A 20,667-nucleotide genomic window follows, 5' to 3' on the forward strand; every position below is an offset into this window, starting at 1 on the left:
CAAAACTAAAACTTCCTGAATGACAAAAAAGGAAATATAATATTTTTATTAATATTATAATTTGAAATATTTCGATTTCAATTTGTATGTTTTGAAAGCCAATGTTTGAAGTAAGTTTTATCTGAAATATTTAAAAAAATCCATTAAGATCTGAAAGAATTAAAACTCCAAGACTAGTTGAAAACACAAAATTGCATTTATTTCTATATACTCCCAACATCAACCAACACTGAACTCCAGATATGTGTCTACTCATCGTATGTATAGCATAGTTAAGTACAAATATGCATACACATATGTATATGCTTGTATAGGTGTATATGTAACGATCTTTATAGCTGTTGTATTTCGTACTATTGAGAACGGATCTATAGATAGGATACAATAAATCATGGAACCAAACGATGTAGAGAACATCAACTACAGTCAACAACCTTGGTATCAAATATTAAATAATATAACCATCGATTAAGTAATGTACATTTGTTCTACACATTTTCGATTATTGTATTCACTTGAAACGCCTCTGTAGAAAAATTCGTAAGTCGTAAACTAAAATTGACTATGCACTTCCGACATTCGGAATATGCATTAGAGACTTCTATTCCTACAAAGAACAAAAATATGCGTAATCTCCTCACTTACGTTGTCTTACATTGATCTATTAACACTTTTGATTTATTTCGTGGCGATGGCTTAACATAATTATTGATTTAGCTAGAACAATCTGGCATATTCCGATACAGATATCATCGTGAGTACAATGTACAAGAAACTACTGTTGTATAAACCGATTTTGTATAAATTCATCTTGCGTATATTTTATCAGTACTATCTCACACTAACGATAAACACTAGACTAATTTATGCTAGTCAATTCATGTTGATCTAAATAAATGAAAGCCAAGTGGTACATATATCAATTCTTCAGCAGCAATTCTAATCGGGCTTTCTTCTCAATTCTCCCCCATCCACTTGGCCTGGCCTGCCCTTTCTCATTAGCTGGATCCTCGCTTGTATAACTTCTACAAAAATTGTATGACAATATACACACAAGTATAAAATGTTTCGATTATCTCCTACGTATTATGATACACACAAAGGCTGCCTAATTTGAGAACTCACTTATGACCTAGTATTATTATTATTAATATTAGTTCTAGGCTTAACATAGCTGGTTTACTTACTATGTTACACATAATCTAAGCTGACTACAACACGTTTGACGTTCAATTTGAATTCAATTTAATTAGCAACGAGCTTTTAACGCAACTCCTTTGCCTACTACGCAAATTAGATGAGAAATCTTCGTTTACTTACGAGCTAATTTACTATTCGGGCCTACTTAAGCTGGAACTAATTTTAGAGCGCCTCAGTCGAGGAGCTGCACGGTCCATGGTATCCGTTCGAACTTTCCGGGGACGACTGGGAGGCAGCTGCTCTCAATGCGGCCCCAATTCCGGGGGAACCGCCTGCTCCTTTAGCCTGAGGCTGTATAAGATGCTTGAACGTCGTTTCCAGCCTGGGAGGATACTGTGGATGGGTTAGATAATGTGGAATGAGTCTCTATATTTTTTATAATTAAATTGGGATTTAAATCGAGTAGAAGGACTCCTATTTATACCTTTCTTATAATAAAATAAGCAACTACTAACTCCCTTATAATCCATGAAGCCATTTGAATACAGACATTTACATGCTTAAAATCTATTTTTTTAAAACGCGAATTCTTCAGCACAAGAAAATCATGCCTCCCTCATGGTCTCTACTTGCATGATTTATTGTTTATAGTCCGTAGAAGTCTAATCCTTAAGAATCATTTGTTTAATCGTTAATATACTTAGGACGCGAATTCTTCAGCAAATTGTTTTTAGGTATTTGTAACCTATAAAAACTTTTTTCTTTCTGATAATTTCAAAGGTATTTATAGCAAACTAGATCGTAACTCACTTCCTGATTTTCATCCAGGGACGGCAGCAGTTCGTCCAGCGAATTGGGCGTAAGGGGACTGGGCGTGGCCATGGTGACGCGACTGAGGGCGCCATGCTGCATCAGGGCCTCACCGATGACGATCTGCGGCTTGTTCTGCGTGAGGTGCTGTTGCTGTTGCAGACGGGCCAGTCGCAGCTTCATCTCCTGCCGGATCTCCTTCTGCTGCGTCTCCTTCTCGAAGCGCATCATGCTGTAGCTGCGCACCGAGGAACTGGTGCTGTGCACCGACGCTAGACTTGGTCTTCGAGAACCTACAAGCGAAGAGACCAAAATACACAGGTGTCAGCCAGGTGAATCGATGGGGGATTGTCGGATGGGGTTGCTGTATCAAAGCTGAGTGAGTATCGAAGCGTTTTGTTTAGAAGAGACGGCGTTTAAGAAAGAGATAGTAAGTTACATATGAGAAAGACAGGAGACAGATATGCATAGCCACAGCGAAAGATCATTCCCAAGCGATTGGAAAGCAAATTAAGCGAGTGCGATCAGCGGAAGACTCCTTAACAGCCAAACATTAGGTTCTTTGGGACCCTATCTCAGCCTCATAAAAACTCTTTTAAAGGGGTATATACATGTAGCCTAATTGTAGCCTTTACCTAAAGTTGCCTTCCAGTTTAGTAAATTTAAAAATCAAAGAAGTCATTAAAGGATTTTTATAACCTACAACCTGAACTTAATATCGACAAAAATATAGTTGTAATTTTAAAGATTATTTTAAACTGAAATGTAAAAGTATTTCCAAATAAGTAAATAAAAGTATTTTTAAGAAGTAAGGCTAATACAATTAAATATTTACACAATATTTAAACACTCAACCACGGCCTACTCAAGGAATAATTCACATTTGAAATACTATAAATTAAAAAAAAAACCTAACTCGAAGAATGTTACGTATACGTCATGTAGTACAAACTCTTGACCTTATTCCTGCACTCACAATTCACAAAACTTTTCAAACATCCTGTAAGGATAAGAATAAAGATAAGGAGAAATTTCTAGGGGGCAAAGTTTGTTTGTTTCAAAATGCAGTCATCTTTAGTTCAGAATGCATGGCGCAGAAGAGGAAAGTAGCTGATTTAGAAGAAGAGGAAGAAGCGGAGGACATTCGCATATAAAGTTGCAGGATTAACATATATAGAAGAAAATTTTCATATCGTTTATCGATTCGTGTGTGTGTGTGTGTGTGTGTGGAAACTTTGGGAACTCAGCCGGCAAAAGGTCAGCCGGAGGTTGAGTGACGTGGAGAATCCTGGCGGCAGACAAGTGTCCTTCGCTGCTGACAGGATACATGCAATTGTGTGTGTGCGTGTATTGTGTATGTGAGTGTGTGACATAATTTTCTTAATTTGCAATAGTTGAATATATTAGCTATAGAAAATCGTGTACGGTTATGCAATATTACTTTGTTTTTTTTTTTTTTTGTGGAAGTTAGGGAAGATTTTCTATGAACATAGTCACCGCCATATTGCTTCAATATCATCTTGTCGAAATGTATATTTGATCATCCTCAGAATCTGTGGCTTTTATAAAATTATTCCTTATCAAATGGTGTCATTAAACCTGAGACGAGTTTCTGTTGCATTCTCTTTCTTGTTGAGTTGGTTTAATTACATTATTCTCGATATTTATTTAGTGGCTTAGTGCGCGTGTGTGTATCGCAGTGTATGTGTATGTGTTTGTGTTTTTTTTTTTTTGTAGTAACGATAGAAAAATTATAACAATGTAACAACTTTGTATTTGGAAAAAGAGGGGCTCGGAAGCACATAAAACATCGATCATCAAGAGAACACAAAATTTGTTTGTAGTTTTTCGTTTTTAACTAGACAGAGTTGTCAATTTAAACACTAATTAGACAAGCAGGGGGAAAGGGGATAACCAACGCCAATGTACACAAATTAAGTTTCCAACTGTAAATAAACTGAGCTGAATTAACGATACGTGATTGCATGAATAACACAATTTGTGACTTTTAAATATGGCATGAGACATGATTTTAATACAAAGTCTGATAATTGAGGGGGAATGGAATTCGATAGTACCTAAATGAATGATGGAATTCGGTAACCAATCTGCGTTGTAATAGAAATCTTTTAAACAATTTTATTTGATTCAGTTTAAATTTGATAATTAAATTTTCATTTTACGATGAGATTTGATTGGTGTTTCATGCATTTGAACTGCAAGAACCTCATTATGTTTTTCATTTGCATTAAAATTTCGCTTTCTCACTACACCCAAAAAAACTAAAAGTTTAGTTTCAATAAGTGTGTCTTAAACCAAAAGTATTATAACAAAGTATTAGTTCAATAACAAATAGAGTCTAAAGCATTGTTTGTAAACCAAAAAATTTTAAAATTTTATTACTTTCGTGGAATTAATTTTATGCTCATCTTTAATTTTATTGTAATAATAGTTTAGTTTCTAGGACAATTATATTTGAGTGTAGCCAAAAAAAAGTTGAAAAATTTGCAAGTGAGTTGAAATATTTATGCAAAGTTTGAACACAGAAATACAGATGATAAAAAAAGTAATGAATTTTAATTTAGCCTTCTAGCTGATGAGCAAGTAAATGAGAAAATGAGTTCCTTTAAAATAAAATTTAAAGTTAGATGACTGCGATGAAAAGATCTTGAGAATTACAATATAAACTAGGGGCTAGCACAGACTTTGAAGTATCTCTAAACGGAATGGGATGCAAAACGATGGAACAGATACGAATAGCACATAGATGACATTGTTTCTGTTGTGATGTGGCACTGTTTTGGTGGGACATGGACATGGCGATGGCGATACGGAATGCAGATGGAGATGAGCAGACCACACGATCGAGCAATGAATGCTGGGATGACTGATGTTTGAGTTGATTTACCGCAAATCGGGGCGTTTCACTCGCCGGCGTGGGCAGTGCGCCAATTTGCAGGTGATGCAGCTCGGCGCCAGTGGCGTATCTGCCGCTGGAGTCGCCGCCATTGGTGTCGGCATCGCCGTAACCACCAATCACACCGTAACCGTAGCCGTAGCCGAAGCCACCAACACCACCACCAGGATCAAGATTAACTGGATCGCTATCGTAGGCATGGTCATGGGCATGGGCATGGGCATGGGCATGAGGGACTGTTGTGCTGGGATCTATACTATGCGGACCGCACTCATCGTAATCCTCCTCCTGCTCATGCTCCTCCTTGCCCCCCAAATTGTCAATGCCATTCATGCCCAACAAAGTCCTAAATCTATCCTGATTCCGCGACCTCGCCGGCGACAGCTCGAAGCTGAGCAGATGCCGCTGGTGGTTCAGTTGCTTCTGCAGTTGGCGGTTCATCGAAATGGTGCTCTCGCAGCTGCGGCAACCACTCCCACTACCACCACCTCCACCGCCTCCACCGCCTTCATCAAGGTCATCTCGCGAATGCTGGCTGCAGCCCGCTCCGGATGTGTGCCGCGACGAGGCCCGCGAATTCTGTTTGGACACCGCCGCTATGTGACACGATATGAGCAATATGGCGGCCGATCTAGCCGCACCTGTTCGAGACGTCGACACCAGGATGCCCTTCGAGCCGCCGCTTCCCGACGCCGCGCCTCCTCCTCCTCCTCCTCCGCCTCCGCCACCGCCGCCAGCCACGCCTCCGCCGGCAGCAGTCCCGCCCATTCCGCCGGCCGAGGCGCGTCGGTTGCCAAAGGAGCCAATCGATCCCGTCGACCGGATGCTGGAACGCGACGACGGACGCGCCGAGTGAACGGTGAGCGGTATCCCTGAAATCAAGGCAAATCGGTCAATGGAGACAAGAAAATAAGACGGAAAACCTTAACTAAAGACCCAGAAAATAAGGAAATAAAAAGATAACGATTTTTAAAACAACAAAAATTAATATCTGACTATCGAATAAAGAAATAAATAAATATTAATGTCGAATATCAAATACAACGAAACTGCATGATATAATATTAAAATATTTTAATTAACGTGGAAAATATTAGATTTTAAATAGTTTCTATTTCATTTTATTTTAGATACAAATTTTAATTTTAATTTAATGTTCAGGTATTAAAATTCAAAATAACTAATAACTGTAGTAGATGAAAATCAAAGCTAAAAATATTTAAATTGAAAACAAAATATTGGGATTTACTACGTTTCTTTTTACAAGCGTACGAAACTTAAAGCACAATATGCTCTGTAATACTGTTTTTTATAATAAAACTTTTAACTTAAAAGTGTTATTAAAATGTTTAAATTCCACTTCTAAACAATTTTCGAACAAAACCGGACTAGTGAAACCACTCACTCACCTGTGTCGCTGGAGTATAGAATGGGCGGCGGAATGCTGGCGTCTCCGTAGTTTCGATGCCGCGGATATTTCGTTTTGCTGAACAGATGCAGCACCATGCAGATGAGACCGGCCAGAACTGCGATGCCCGTGGAGACGCCCAGCAAAGTGGGCAGATCCGAACTCAGTTCGCTCAGATCTACAAAAATAATGTCATATTAGGTCCTACATTGTTCACTTTTAAATCTAACTTTCTTGTAGGATAGAGGACTTTGTTAAATTTTAAGAATTTTTAACATTCTGAAGAAATATTACAATATATTAACTAAATTAGTATCATCAAAATAATAAGAAACTGTTTGAAACAACTGAGATTTCCAATTTTGTATGCATGTCTTCAACATTTATTCTTTTAGGTCAATTTAATTCTGAAGAAATATTACAATATATTAACTAAATTTGTATCAACAAAATAATAAGCAACTGTTTGAAACAACAGGGATTTCCATTACAATTTTTTATATTTTTTATTACTTATGCATGTCTTCAACATTTATTCTTTTAGGTAAATTTAATAATTAATAATTAATTAAGTTACAATACATATTAAATTTGGATTTAAACAAATATTCTAATTGTTTAGCGCTTAAAAATATGCAATACATTTTTTAAGATCATCAGAATCTTTTCGGATTACTCAGAAAACAAAATTCCTTGATTTTAGAAAAATTCACATTAAAAATGAGCCAAGAGCACTATGGCCTTATGTTATTTGATAGGTAATGTTTTCCTACATTTATACGGAAGACTCAATTTTTTTTATTATTTATTAAGGGATTTTTAATAAAATCAAGGATTTTGTTTTCCTGAGTGTGTGCTATAGAAATCTTTTTCATGCGAAATAATATTTAATGGCACTCGTTTGAAAGAGATTTTCGTTTAGCTTTGTAGATTAGTACCTGGAGTGCAAAAGATGCGACGCGTTGGCTTCACATAGCTCACGGAATGAAATCCGCTGGCACACTGGCACATCGCATTGTGCCGCACCTGAACACAAAGGGAGTTCTCGTCGTTGTAGATGCAAGTCTCGTCGTAGAAACACTGGTCGCCCAGTTTTTTAGCTACGAGCGGATGGATTGTATAAATTCTGAGGGCAAAACGTATTGTGGCATTGCAACTACTTACGCTTGGCGCAACCCTTAATCAGTCCCAGCTGCACAGGATAATTGCGCTCGCAGCTGCAGGTCTGCGACTCCTTGTCGCAGGACACGTGCAGCAGCTTGACGTCACACTTCAGCTCGTTGCACGGCGCTCCTATGTATTTCCCCTTAGCTGCAATGCGCAAAGCCAATTTGCATTAACAATTAAGCCTCGCAAAATGCAAATTAAATCAATGTGAGGCAATCAAAGTGTACAGAAATTTAATAATTTTTTAGCCTGTCAAACGGGTTATCAGATAATTCAATTAACAATGACAGAGATAGAGTACCCATCTTAATAAGTGTTTTTAAATATAATGGTAATCAAGTATATTTTGTGTGAATTTTTAAAACAGCGTATTTGCTACTATAAAGTGGCTTTTATTCCTTTTATGTATGAATTTATTTATCTGGTATATGTATGTATTACTTTATTATTACCCAAACTATATTAATTATATCAAATATTTCTCAGCAAAATTGGAACATATCTTCAATTTTGTTATTCTTATCCAATCGTACAGAAAAAGGTATATTAAATTCAAAACCCAATATATATAACTACCATAATGTGGTGTTTAAAGACTGCTAGAGAAATGCAAATTTCTCAGAATATCACAAAAAGCTTTATGTCCTTGCATCATCATTAGGAAATTTCTTTTTAATTTTAAACAGAATATTCAATTCAATTCCATTAAAAGCCCATAGTATCTGTTCGCACAACCAAGGGCGGAACACACAAGCAGTTGTATGCCACCATCCAATGCCACCATTCCTTGCTGTGGTATTTTGTAATTCCCGCATCATGGCCAAAATAAAATGGATGAGTCGGTGAATCATGTTGCATGGACCTCCAGTCAAGAGGCGAATCCTGCAGCTGTTGCGGCAGATGCAGTGCCAGGTGGATGGAGACAGGGCGTGCCAAAAATAAAAGTTAAACAACAACGATGGTGCAGCATGGCGAGGGGATGTGTTGTGCAATTTATGGTCTCATGGTCTCTGGGGCATGGACACTCGGTTTGGGACTTCGCACTGACCAAAGGTCAATGCAAACTAACGAAACGCTGCCACCGGCCAAGTGCATTATCAACACTATTTTCATTTATTTGTGTTTGCCACTGCAGCCACAAATATTCATTTACAAAATGGGATTATACAAAGGAGTGCAGAGATAAGTTTTATTCAACAAATACTCGAATTTATGAAGTAAATGGAATAAATGGTATTTACTTTGACTGAAACTTTTGCTTAAATGCAACTTAATGGCAATATATATGAGCAAATTGTTTTTGTTTACCGAGTGTTGTTTGCAGATTGTACGGATTTATTTTAAATCATTGAAGTTCATTTAATTAAAATAAGTAACAGTACATTTACAGTAATATATGAAAATTTTTGAATTAAGTTTTAACGAATAGAGTATTTTTAAAATTATATTATAAGTATTTTCCACAAACAATTAAACACAGTTTAATTTATCAAATTTTTGTCATCTATCTAAAGACAAATATATGTATATATATAAATATATATATTAAAATATATGAACTTGTTTTAAGATGCTTTTAGTTCGAATTATACTAACAACAATGCAATTTATGGTTAAAATTAAAAGGTTTTATTTTTAATTTATTTACCCTCATTAAAGATGCTGATTAATAATGGTGCATTAATAATGAATGCAATGAAATAAATAATTCGGCTTTTCAGAAACCTAATTAAAGAAGCCTTTTAATATTAATCTATTGCTTTGGCTATAACGGATTCACATTAAACCAATTCATTTTGCTATATGCCAAATGACATCTGAATTTATATTCCTGTCTTGGCTTAGCTAAATGGGCATTCAATTTATTGTAAAACTATTGGTTTAAAAAAAACGTTTTCCTTTTAAAGCCGTTTGTTAACAAAAAAATATATTATTTCTGAGCAACAAAAGACCCTTACCTGACTTATTATTAAGCAAGGCCTCCAGATCGTCGACGTCGTCCGGATAACTGCCATATTCGTCATCTTCAGGCACATTGGCGGCATCGCGTTTCTGCGTGCGCTTCTCGAGTTGCTCATGCCGCGGCAGAGGTTCCGATCCCTCCGGAGCGTGTACGGCGGAGGAGAGACTCAGATTCACCAGGACCGGGATGGCGGTCGAGTCGGAGGACGAGGCCAGGACAGAGGCGGACACGGAGGCGTGGAGCAGCAGGAGGCAGCCGTAGAGGAGCATGGCCTGGCCCAGCTGCATGGCCAATAAGTGGCAGCTGTGTGGATGTTGCTGCTGCTGCTGCTGATGACGTTGCTCCGGTTCCTGTTGTTGTGGCTGCAGTGGCAGTTGCAGTTGCAGCGCCACCAGCTGCAGTCGCCGCAGAAGACAAGGCAACGTTAACTTCGCCATTTTGTCATTTTCGCAACGGCGCACACGGTCTTCTTGTCTTCTCAACACATTCGCAATTGTTTGACAACTTTCGTCATTTGGCCGAGAAGTTTCGTTGATGTCGTTAACAGTTTTGTGTGTGTTTAGTTTGGATCGAGTTTCTGTTTTCGCTTTTGTTTTTGTTTTCGTTTTCGTTTCCGCTTGGCTTAGTGGTTTTGTGTTTGCTTGGACAAATTGGCCAAAACCCTGGTGCACATTACGTATACGTCATGGCGCATATTACGTATACGTCGCCGGTCGCTGCTGCTGCTGCTGGCGATGATGATGTTTAGCCAAGGCCCGCCTGCCGCTTTCGAGTGGCCAACTATCAAACTGCCTGCCCTGCATGATAATTTTATATAATTTAACCCCAACACGAGTAGCTCTTGCTCCGGTTCTTGTTGTTGCGCCTTCGGTCAGCAGCGTCATCATCTTCGAGTGACCCACTAATGTGTGTTGCATGTACCGCCCCCTCCCTTTAAGTTGGGCATTAATTCCATGCAAACTGCAGATTTATGGCACGAACTTTGCAAATCTGGGTTGGTCGTCTTCTTCTGCCTGCTCCGGCTCGTTATCCCAAGCTGAAATTGCACGGAAAAAGGTCGAACATATAAATTTGTGCGGCTTATACCGAAATAACCATAAATAATTTGAGCAGTGCGTGCCATCGCATCAAATAATCACCTATATTAACCGTTTAAAAATGTTTGCGTTTCACAAACCGTAGAAATTAACAAGGACCAATGCGCGAGTTTATTTATGCGATTTGTTTTAAAGTTTACTCAAGCTTAAGTTTTTTGAGTTTTAAAAGTGAATAAGAACTGAAGGCATTATGTTAAAGTTTTACAAACAATAAAAATACCCAACGACCAACGCTCGAGTATCTTTATGCGGTTTCTTTAAAAGTTTACTTGAGTTATATAAGTATTTATTGCGACTCAGAATAAGCAATAGAAATATTTAAAAATCTGTTAGCCAAAAGGTATGAAAACTTAAATTTTATTAATTGGTTAACAGATGGTTAATAATGTCATCCGTAAGCTCTAAAACAAAATGATAATCAAGAAAAGTCACACACAGCTGTCTCAAAAGCAAACTAACGAAACCATTGTCTTTGTATTTCTTTTATTTAGAACAAACAACATTTACTCTTTATTTAGGCGAAATGCGATTGCTAGGGGTATAAAAGGGAATGGATTTAGCTTTCATAGCTTAGATCACAAAATCTTCTCAGTGCGAAAATGAAACTTCTACTGGTGTTGACATTGGCCGTATTCATCGCCCATGTGGCTGTGGCCCAAAGTCCTGATGCAGAGGATGATGACTATGACAATTTCGATGAAGATGACAATGAAGATGACAACTCTGTGGACAGTGGAACTCCTGAAGACGATACTGACGTCGATAGCGATACTGGTGATAACGATCTTGGAAGCGATGGCGAAGGAAACTCAGATGGCGGTGATGACTCCGACGATGATCAAGAAGTTACTCCTGCTCCGAAAGTAAAAAAAAATAATGCCAAAAAAAACGGTGCCCGTAGAAATAACAGGAACAACAAGAAAAATACTACACCCAAACGCCGTAATGCCGCCGCTGCCAAGAAAACCCAAAGACAGACGGCTAGGAAGCAAACGCCTGTTGCCGCTAAAAAACGGACAAATGCTGTGGCCAACAGACGCAGGCGCTCTGGATAATTTAAGCTTAATTTGTTAATTGCAAAATTATAACAAATTTATTGGTTTATTTAAAAGACGTTAAAAAATAAAATAAAAACAATACATTTCAGTCATTCAAAGCTAAAATATTTTAATTCACAACTGATTAGGTTTAGTTTTATTGGAACAGCTTTTCGAAAAATAAATTCATAATGGCAACCACTAAGTTATTAATCGAAATGAAATGTATGTTTATAAATAAGATGAACACTTACTTATCAGGGGTTTCTCAGAAAACTTTTTTAAATAGACTGAAACACATAATACATTCTAGAAATCATAAATAACTATTAAGGTTATTTAACAATCCAATAGTGCTGCCAAGATAGAATAGATTTAGATGTTGTTTTCTTAATTTTTTTGTTGTTTTAAAATTTAAATATATATTTGTTTGTTTTTTCATCACCAAAAATTTATTCTGATTTTTTTGTTTCACACTTTTTTGTTGAATAGCAAAAAAGAATTTAACTAAATCAAATATCTTAAATGTAAACACCATGGGCACCACCTTTTTTGTATAGCCTGCGAATTACTAGTCATTTGAAAGTTGGATCATTTTTCTGTATTGTTGATCATTGGGGTCAATGAATTATATAAAACGTGCGCCTTATAACCTTCACTTTTTTTGGATCTTTTACTGTTTAACCTTTTTCTAATGCGTTATTTAATTTTTAAATCCAACTTTTAGCAAGACGAATATTGTATACAAAAAGATAGCATACACAGGTGTTCTAAGCCAACAAAATAGAAAAACAAGTCTTGAAAAGCAAATATGTACATTGTACACAAATACCAAATGTAGAAATTCTTTATATATTATATTTTCTTAATAGTTTTTCTGACAAGTGAAATTTATAAATACCCAGCTTTGAAGACTTTTAAGCTCAAAAGTGTTACAGTTATAAATCGATTCGCTGGCTCAAATTAAAATGAGGCTTTTGCTGGTTTTAGGGCTGGCCATATTGGTTGCCTACGTGGCGGGTGCTGAAGATGATTCTTTGGAAGGCTATGACTATGGTAACTCTGACTATGACTACGACGATGATGACTCCCTGGCTGAGGAAGGAGAAGAAAGCGCTGAGTTAGATGATAAAAGCGCTCGTTTAAAGGAAGAAAGCGATGAGGATTTAACAGACAGCTCAGGAAATGGCACTTCAGCCACTTCAGGCAGTGACGGGGACGGTGCCGGAATCAGTTCCGGGAGTAATGACGAAGTTAGTTCCGGGAGTAACGCCGAAGTCAGTTCCTCTGATAGCACCTCCAGTAAAACGAAAACAACAAACAAACCAAATGTCTCCAACGGAAATAGTGCAAAGAAAACCGCTGCTCGCAGGAACACACGACGCAGGCGCACCACCGTAGCCCCAAGAAGACAAACCACTGCTGCCCCAAAACGCCAAGTAGCGGCTGCCACGCCCGCCAAAAGGCGAACACCTGTGGCCAATAAGAAGCAGACACCTGTGGCCGCCAAGAAAAAGACCAACGCTGTTGTCAACAAAAACAAGCGCACAGGCTAAGACTTTTATAAATATTTATAAAAACTATAAATATATGTTTAAAACATTTAGCATAACCATTTATCTGTTAAAAATAACAAAAATTGTGGTGGAAAAGTTTGGAACTTTAACTCAACCTTCAAAAATACGGACATTAAATCTGTTACCAAGCCCAAATTGTAAGCTCAAAGGTAATATGCTTTTGCCAAGCTATACTTTAGTTTATAAGCCAAAAACAAATGTTTAAGAAGCCATATAAAGAGGGTGTACAACAGAACTCAAATATTTCTAAATTAAAAAGCCTGCCTGTTTTCAGAATATTTTTGTTGGTTCACATTTACATTTTAATGGGCTTCGCGCAATGTGTTTCTACATAAACGAAAGCCAATAGCATCTATAAATAGTAATTGTGGCCCTATACATGTGCAAAGAAATGCACAGGGACACTTAATTACTGATGCGCACAGGCGACAATTGTTTAATAGTGAAAGGATAACAAAATGGGAGGAGCAGACAGCATCATCGGCCGCCACAATAGGTCCATTGTTTTCGATTTCAAAGCGCCGACATTCTGGCAGTGGCACTGCCAGCAGAAATCCCGTGTATCCAGTGCACTGCGGCGCACATAAAAGCCACTCCGCATCCAAGTGTTTGTATGCCCGGGAGAGAGATGGTATCCTGCAGCTCTATACCCCCATACGCCCACTCACGTATCCTTGTACGGCACCCGCTGTGGCAGCTTAGTGAGCCAAGTGTGGCAACAATCTGAATCATCGTTTTAGTTTCCCCCTAGCAAACCCAATCCACATAAAAAGGGTATGACGGGTTACTGCGTTCGTAGGGATTCGTATTAAATTAGAATCTAACCAGGATGTGGGAGAAAAATAAGTCGGTAAGTTCAAAGGTATGCTTAAACATATATCCTTACTAGATGCTCTAAATATAACCCTTTGTCTTTACTTATCTTGAACAATACGATATACTTTTTAAAATTCAACAGATTTTTGTTGTCGTATACGTATTTTATTTTTTATGGTTCCATTTATCCAGATGCCTTACCACAATAACAACTATGTATGATAAATTAACAAATATTAGAAAATATAAACTATTTTTCATTACGGCTTATATGGATTAAATCGTTTCTATGTTTTTACATACATAATCCCTAATATCCCATATATTTTAATACAGATTTATAGCGTATATTCCCGTGGTGGCTATGATATACCCTGCTAACACCATTTACATTTGCAGACGATGGACTGACAGGGAATCTGAGAGAGGAGGCGACGGAGGATATGGCTGCTGTAATATCTGTGGCTGATGCCTTAAGAGGAAAATGCGATAATGTGCGCTAAACAATGAACAATGCAGAAATGGCATAAAAATAGCCAGAAGTGGGATATGAAGTGGGACGCAACGGCGGGAATAATAATGGAATATGTGTTTGGCTCTGGCTACGATAGCGGCTAGGATAATGGTGGTCGGTGTCGGCGTCGGTGGCTTGTGTTGGTCTTGTTAGCACTTACGATGATGATGATGGCAAGTGCCAGATGTATGCAGATTGAAGGTGTGGCTGCTGACGTTGATGGGTACGTTTTGAGTAGCAGAAGCAGAAGCAGAGGCAGAGGCAGAGGCAGAAGCAGATCGTCAGATTCGAGCTTCTGCTTTTGACATTTACATGTTTTGCAATGGAAATTTCAAGGGGCAAGTCCTTGTGTTAAATGATTTAGACATCTGTGTTGGATTTCAAACGAGACCCATTAAAAACATTTTCACAAATGATTTCACTTTAGTGTTTGAAAATTAATAAACAATCTTTTGTTTGTTTTGCACTTACTGAATTAAACAAATAATTGTTGTATTTGCTACTTAGCTTTAAACAGCATAGATGCATATTTGAAATTGGACTTAGCATACATGACGTATGAGCAATTTTTTCTTCGTTGGGCAACAGCTTTGAATTTAACTAAATTTCTATGATATTGATTTTATCATATTATGATTTTTTCTGCAATAAATTATTTATTGTTTTTTTTTTTGGGCTTTAGATAAGGTCTTACAAAATGTAAGCCAATATAATAAAAACAAAATTATGTTTTTTCATCTTATCTTCGTCAAACAAAGTTAATTAACAAAGTGTCTTAAATAAAATCTACAGCAATGCTTAGAACATCCATCAAACTATTTTTAAATTTGCCGTTGCTCACTTTTTGATAACAATCTTTAAACGCCCAACAAAGACATAAACTTCCTCCTTGTGGATGTATAATTTGAAAAACAATTTGCATTTCCTTGAGGGCAATTTATTTTCCATTCCTACGGAGCGGCAGAAGGCAGGGAAACTAAAAGTTTCCGCACTCCAAAGAAATTTTCTCTAACAAGGCATTTAGTTGGCAAACAAAAATACGTGCATATTTCTAACCTGACGGTGGGCAAAATGTTTATGTAATTATGGACACGTTTAAAAGCCCTGTGTTTTCGTGGTAGAATGGGAATGGACTTGGAGAAAAGTGAGCGAGTAACTGGCAAAGAGCGGAGCAATTTATGTAAGTGCGATATAGTTTTATGTCTCGGCGAACCATTAAAATGTGCATAATGCCATTCCGTCCAGCACTTTGCTTATAAATTTACACCGGCTGAGGGAAAAACCAGAATAGCGGAAATGCAAGTCCAATATGAACCGACGAGGATTACGAGGCGAGGACGAAAAGGATAGACAGGAGCTTAGTGGACATAGCATACACTTAAAAAAAAAACATAAGTTTTTAGAATTTTGATTGGACTTTAATTGGCTATGAATCCTTCTGCCACAAGTTTATTTTAATAAAATTATAATGCTTTTTTTTTGTTTTTAAATTAGGCATCAATACTTTACTTTATCTAAAAACCTAGTGTAGAAATGTCAGGACCTTTGAAGCAATACAATCAGTGATTTTTACTAAGTAAATTTATTGTTGGTATCAGACAAAAAAAAAAAGATAAATTATTTTATTTATGTTCTTGAAGTGAGCATTAAATATTGGCTATTTTTTACATTACCCAAAACTATATTCGGTTTTTTTCTAATTTTAAACAGAAATGTCCTTTTGAAGAGTGCACACAGTTGCACAGCGATGTGAATGAACGCACGTCCTGCCGCGCTTGTATGGGTGCAGGGATTTACGGGGGTGTAAGAGGGAGACGGGCAGTGTTACAGTAACGGTAACGGAAGCGACGAACGCAAACATCATCCTGCATTCTGCATCGTCGTAACTCGACGCTCTCAGAGAGAGTCTTTCTCAATAGAGAGAGCTAGAGAGAAAGAGAGAGAGCGCCTGCCCCCAGAGAATAGCGGTACATAAGGACTTTGCGAAAACTGCACTTGTGTGCGTGCGTGTGGGCTCCTACTTTTAGGCACTGATAAAAGCAAATTTACATACGCCGAAATTCGTCCCGCCGCCCCTTATTGCCCGCCCACTTGCTTTCGGCCACGGCTTTTGGCTTCTTATGTGTCGCCGATGCCGTTTAAAATGTAGGTTACACACAGCTAAAAAGGACCCGTAGACGCATACAAATAACACTCACAGACACACACACACACAAACACAGAGAGAGCGGCTCGGGCACACATGCACGTGCATCCGTGCAATATATTTCAGCACTTTTCGTTTTCCCCTCGGAGTGTGTCCTGCTCTAAGGTAATAAAAGTTTTACAATTTTTCGGTTACATATACACACATCCGTGTGTGTGTGTGGCTTTTGGCTTTTGTCTTTTACTAGGGGCTCAAGTCAGCTGGGCCATACAGATTTTGATTCGCACAAAATCAAAGTTACGGTCTCCGTGACCCGTAAAAGTATGCTACCAAAAGTGAACTTTTCGACATTTTCATAAAAGTTGTAAAAAAAAAACATAACAAACTTTAAAAGCGAATTTTAAGAATAATAAATTAATTATAAATTAAAAGATTTATTGGTCAAACTAATTTAATATTATGTTTATTAATGCTTTATGTAAAGTATACCTCATCAATCGCAAAGGTTAAAACCATTGCCATAACAAATTTAAAGGGTTATACATTTTAAAGATTAAACAAAAAATGGTAAATTTGTATTCATAAAAATATTTACCATTTTTCTATTAAATAAAAATACAATTTTACCGATAGAGGGTCATTAAGTTCGCAAAAAATATAAGCTACTTACAAAAGTTAGTTAAAAAATGTAGACAATCAAAAAATAGATAGTGTATCTATCATGTGTCGCACAGAAAAAAGATTCCTATTTCCGGATTGTGCTCTGTAAGCTCTTTCTAATAGTAAGTTAGGCTATCTCAGTTTAAAATTATCAAAGCCAAAGCCAAACAAATGCTTTAACCGAATAAGTTCACTTTTTATTTAAATTAATCATTTAGCAATATTATTCAATATAAATTTTCATATAAATTACTGGCTTCTTTAAAATAATTATCGAACCAATAATTTCCTTACAACGAAAATATAGCTTCTTGGGCTTGTCTAAAATCAAATTGTCGTTCTATATTAATTTAAAATTTCACCCCAAGTAGCATTCAAGGCCTCCTTGTATCCTGCTCCTTGAGCTTTTTCATAATTTAAATTGTTTTTGTTGACTTTTTGATGAGTGCCTGTGTGAGTTGGAGAGCAGAAGCATAGAGAAAACGTAACAACTGTGACAAGGGCAGGAAATGCTCCACTAGGCCCATAATACTATACAGATTCGTACATAATACATATATACCTACAGCTATGTATTGTAGTGTACCTATGTGGAACATATACACACAAGCTCGTCTGGGATTTCTTGTTTTTGTGTGCGGAATCAAATGGCCTGCCAAACAGCCAAGCAGGAACCAATCAGCGATAAATCAAAGTTTGATTTGATTTTCAGCAATGTTTCTACCTTTTTCGAGCTCGTTTTCCGCCAGTGGCAATTTCACCGGAACATTGTGTTCGCCTACGAATTAAAACTTTCACATAATTCGTCAAACTTGGCGCTTTAATCATTTAACTTTTTCCAATTTGGCGCTGCCGCAACTTTCCGCATCACAGAGACACACACACACACGCAATTCGTTTAAATTTTAATGCAATTTTAATGCAATTTTACTTGCGAACTTTGCAGCGAGCACTTGTATGGGTTTCGTTTTAGGGCTTGAATTAATCCACGTCTAACACATTAGCAGATATATATATCATTGCATTGTCTAGTTCGCGCTGGTATGAAAAAACCAAGCGGTTTGGTATTGGTTCTTATGCGAATGGCGAACTAATCGGAACTGAACCGAGCCCACAGCAGTAACGGTAAAGGACGATGCGTGGGCGGCCACGACGATGCTGCTCCTTCGGTTGTTGCTTGACATCTGTTCGAGGTCCTCGGGTCTGGTCTTTCGGTTCTGGGAGAAGAGTGGTCGCAATGCAGGAGAACTTGACGTAGGTTCGAGTTCCGAAAAGGGGGATGAGAATCCGTATAGCTAACCAGGATTCAGAGCGAAAAGAGAGAACCGAGCGACTGGAACACCACTTTAAAGTCAGCTGTTCACTTTTCCTTAGATTTTTAAAGAAATGCCAAAATTTAACAACTTTCTTAAAACCAGTTTTAAATCTTTTTAATCAAAAAACTAAATTTGTGTTGTCAGGTATAGTTTGTCATTGTTTTGTTAAACAACAAACATTGTTAAATGATGCGCACTTTAAATAATAAGGCTTGGAGTAAACGTGATTCCGTTAAAACCTTTTTTTTCTTACACTTTTTTTTAACTAGTCAAAATATATTAAAAAACTTATGATGTATTCGTATTTTACAATGCATATTGTGCTTTTATAAATAACGGTTATATCTATTCCTTAAATTGGTATTTAATAACCGACATACTGCGGTCACACTAATCGTAGCGAGTTTCAGTAAATAAACATATGAAATGTGAGAAACTACTACAAAACAGTAAGAAATGTTATTAAAAAAAGCCTTAAATATACTTATTGCATTCATAATCCATTTTTAGGGAAATGGAGGAAGTATGCCGAGCTTGCCTGAAAAGGAATGGACAAATGTTGAATATATTCGATGGTTCCGAGACATCAGGAATTTCTATTGCGGATATGATATCTGAATGTACTGGGTTTCCAGTTCAGAGAGGGGATTTACTTCCCGAAGTGATTTGCCCTCCTTGCCTTCAGGATGCCCAGAATTCCTTTGATATTAAACAAACGTATGAAAGGAGCTACCAGCTCTTCTGCAAAATGAAGAAGGCGTCTACCACAGAACAAATTTTGGAAGAAGAACATACCATAGACCGCGGCGACCAAGTGAAACAGGAAGACATTGAGGAGGAGTTTTTGGACGAAGACAATGGGTTGCCCAGAATTTCAAACTCTAAGGAATTGAATTTCTGGGAAAAACCTGATAATTACCATGCACTATTGAGGAGTGAGGACTTTCAGAATCTCCAGAAGAAAGACTTAGTCGAAACTTCCCATTGTAAGAGGCAGAAGTCGAATATTGTAGAGGAACACAACCACTTCGATGACCAAGTGCGGAAGCAAGCAATTGAGAAGGAGTTTGTGAACAAAATATTGTGTCAAGTGAAGAGAGAAACCAATGAGGAGGAGTTTCTGGAAATAGACGAAGGATTGAGCCAAAGTTCTGATTCTGAAAACCAGCGATTGACTGGCTATGATAACCAAGACCTCGAGAAACCACATTTGAGTAGGGGGAAAGCTGAACAACATTTAGAAAGAATTAAGGAATCCATTAGCGACAATGTTCATGTAAGGACCGATCCCATTTATAATGGTTACTCGGAAGAAGATATTACAGATGATCGATTCACTTATCAAGCCAATACTGAAAAGTCTAAAATTTCCAGAAGACGAGCCCCCTCTAGCCCCTTCAAATGTTCGTACTGCCCGAAGACCTGTACCTACCTATCAAAATTTAGGATACACCTTCAAACTCATACAAAGGAACGGCCGAACCATTGTCCATATTGTCCAAAAACATTTGCTTCTCTATATAATCTTAACCAACACCTAAGAACTCATAATGGCGGTCTTTTCGAGTGCCCGCATTGTTTTAAGCGATATCCCCATAAGTCTACTCTGAAGATCCACATCCAAACTCACAACAAGGGAACACGAAAATACAAGTGCTTGTATTGCTCAAAAAGTTTCTCAATTTTAGAAAATTTAGAATTGCACAATTTAATGCATACTGGCGAGCAACCGAAAAAGTGTCCCCATTGCCCAAAGGCTTTTAGTCGAAATTCTGTTCTTACAAAACATTTCCTTACTCACAGGCAAGAAAGCCCACACCAATGTTCCTTTTGCCAGTTGTATTTCGAAAATGGGAAATACCTTAGCAATCATATAAGAACCCATACCGGTAAACGGCCTTTTCAACTGGTTCTGTCTAAAGATCGTCAAAGTTAACCCAAATTATTAACGGCAAGCACGAGTGGCCAATTGCTATCGATATTTAAAAACAAGCTTAAACTTAAATGTAAAATATATATTCAATAATTCAAAAGTATAAATTACAACTTACCAGTGTAAAAAACGAATACAATATTTTATTAAATAAATATAAAACCGA

The 20,667-nt window shown here is 37.4% G+C and overlaps 4 protein-coding genes across 7 annotated transcripts; 3 read left to right on the top strand and 1 right to left on the bottom strand.

Annotated features, from left to right (window-relative positions):
- Positions 1 to 210: 210 nt before the first annotated feature.
- LOC108146659 lies at positions 211 to 18,421 on the bottom strand. Of its 4 annotated transcripts, XM_017272708.2 has the most exons (8): positions 17,977 to 18,421; positions 9,401 to 10,441; positions 7,440 to 7,586; positions 7,214 to 7,375; positions 6,277 to 6,453; positions 5,509 to 5,739; positions 1,951 to 2,243; positions 211 to 1,533 (listed from the first exon to the last, which is right to left on the bottom strand). In XM_017272708.2, the coding sequence occupies exons 2-8, from the start codon at positions 9,840 to 9,842 to the stop codon at positions 1,363 to 1,365; spliced, it is 1,623 nt and encodes a 540-aa protein (XP_017128197.1). In that variant the 5' UTR covers positions 9,843 to 10,441; positions 17,977 to 18,421; the 3' UTR covers positions 211 to 1,362. The 4 variants fall into 4 exon arrangements, with proteins under 4 accessions (XP_017128197.1, XP_017128196.1, XP_017128195.1 ...); XM_017272707.2 differs by lacking the exon at positions 211 to 1,533 and having other exon boundaries at positions 2,125 to 2,243; positions 4,859 to 5,739; XM_017272706.2 differs by lacking the exon at positions 211 to 1,533 and having other exon boundaries at positions 2,181 to 5,739; positions 17,839 to 18,421.
- Positions 11,081 to 11,650, top strand: LOC108146669 (putative uncharacterized protein DDB_G0287265). Its single transcript, XM_017272723.2, has one exon. It carries the CDS (start codon positions 11,102 to 11,104, stop codon positions 11,555 to 11,557), a length of 456 nt encoding a protein of 151 aa, XP_017128212.1. The 5' UTR covers positions 11,081 to 11,101; the 3' UTR covers positions 11,558 to 11,650.
- On the top strand, positions 12,508 to 13,095 carry LOC108146590. Its single transcript, XM_017272612.1, has one exon. The coding sequence runs from the start codon at positions 12,508 to 12,510 to the stop codon at positions 13,093 to 13,095; it is 588 nt and encodes a 195-aa protein (XP_017128101.1).
- A 531-nt stretch (positions 18,422 to 18,952) lies between the features above and the next one.
- On the top strand, positions 18,953 to 20,661 carry LOC108146665 (zinc finger protein 266-like). The gene is made up of 2 exons (XM_017272717.2): positions 18,953 to 19,017; positions 19,079 to 20,661. The coding sequence occupies exon 2, from the start codon at positions 19,083 to 19,085 to the stop codon at positions 20,502 to 20,504; it is 1,422 nt and encodes a 473-aa protein (XP_017128206.1). The 5' UTR covers positions 18,953 to 19,017; positions 19,079 to 19,082; the 3' UTR covers positions 20,505 to 20,661.
- Positions 20,662 to 20,667: the final 6 nt, after the last annotated feature.

This window comes from Drosophila elegans, unplaced genomic scaffold, assembly GCF_018152505.1.
Source record: "Drosophila elegans isolate 14027-0461.03 unplaced genomic scaffold, ASM1815250v1 contig_208, whole genome shotgun sequence".
Taxonomy (NCBI): Eukaryota; Metazoa; Arthropoda; class Insecta; order Diptera; family Drosophilidae; genus Drosophila; species Drosophila elegans.

Excerpts from the sequence above, each read along its gene's own strand:
- LOC108146659 (XM_017272706.2), bottom strand. The coding sequence starts at position 9,842 with ATGGCGAAGTTAACGTTGCCTTGTCTTCTGCGGCGACTGCAGCTGGTG. Across the intron at positions 7,587-9,400 it reads CTTGCTTAATAATAAGTCAG|CTAAGGGGAAATACATAGGA; the intron begins GTAAGGGTCTTT and ends TGCGCATTGCAG. Across the intron at positions 6,454-7,213 it reads TCGCATCTTTTGCACTCCAG|ATCTGAGCGAACTGAGTTCG; the intron begins GTACTAATCTAC and ends TTATTTTTGTAG.
- LOC108146669 (XM_017272723.2), top strand. The coding sequence starts at position 11,102 with ATGAAACTTCTACTGGTGTTGACATTGGCCGTATTCATCGCCCATGTG.
- LOC108146590 (XM_017272612.1), top strand. The coding sequence starts at position 12,508 with ATGAGGCTTTTGCTGGTTTTAGGGCTGGCCATATTGGTTGCCTACGTG.
- LOC108146665 (XM_017272717.2), top strand. The coding sequence starts at position 19,083 with ATGGAGGAAGTATGCCGAGCTTGCCTGAAAAGGAATGGACAAATGTTG.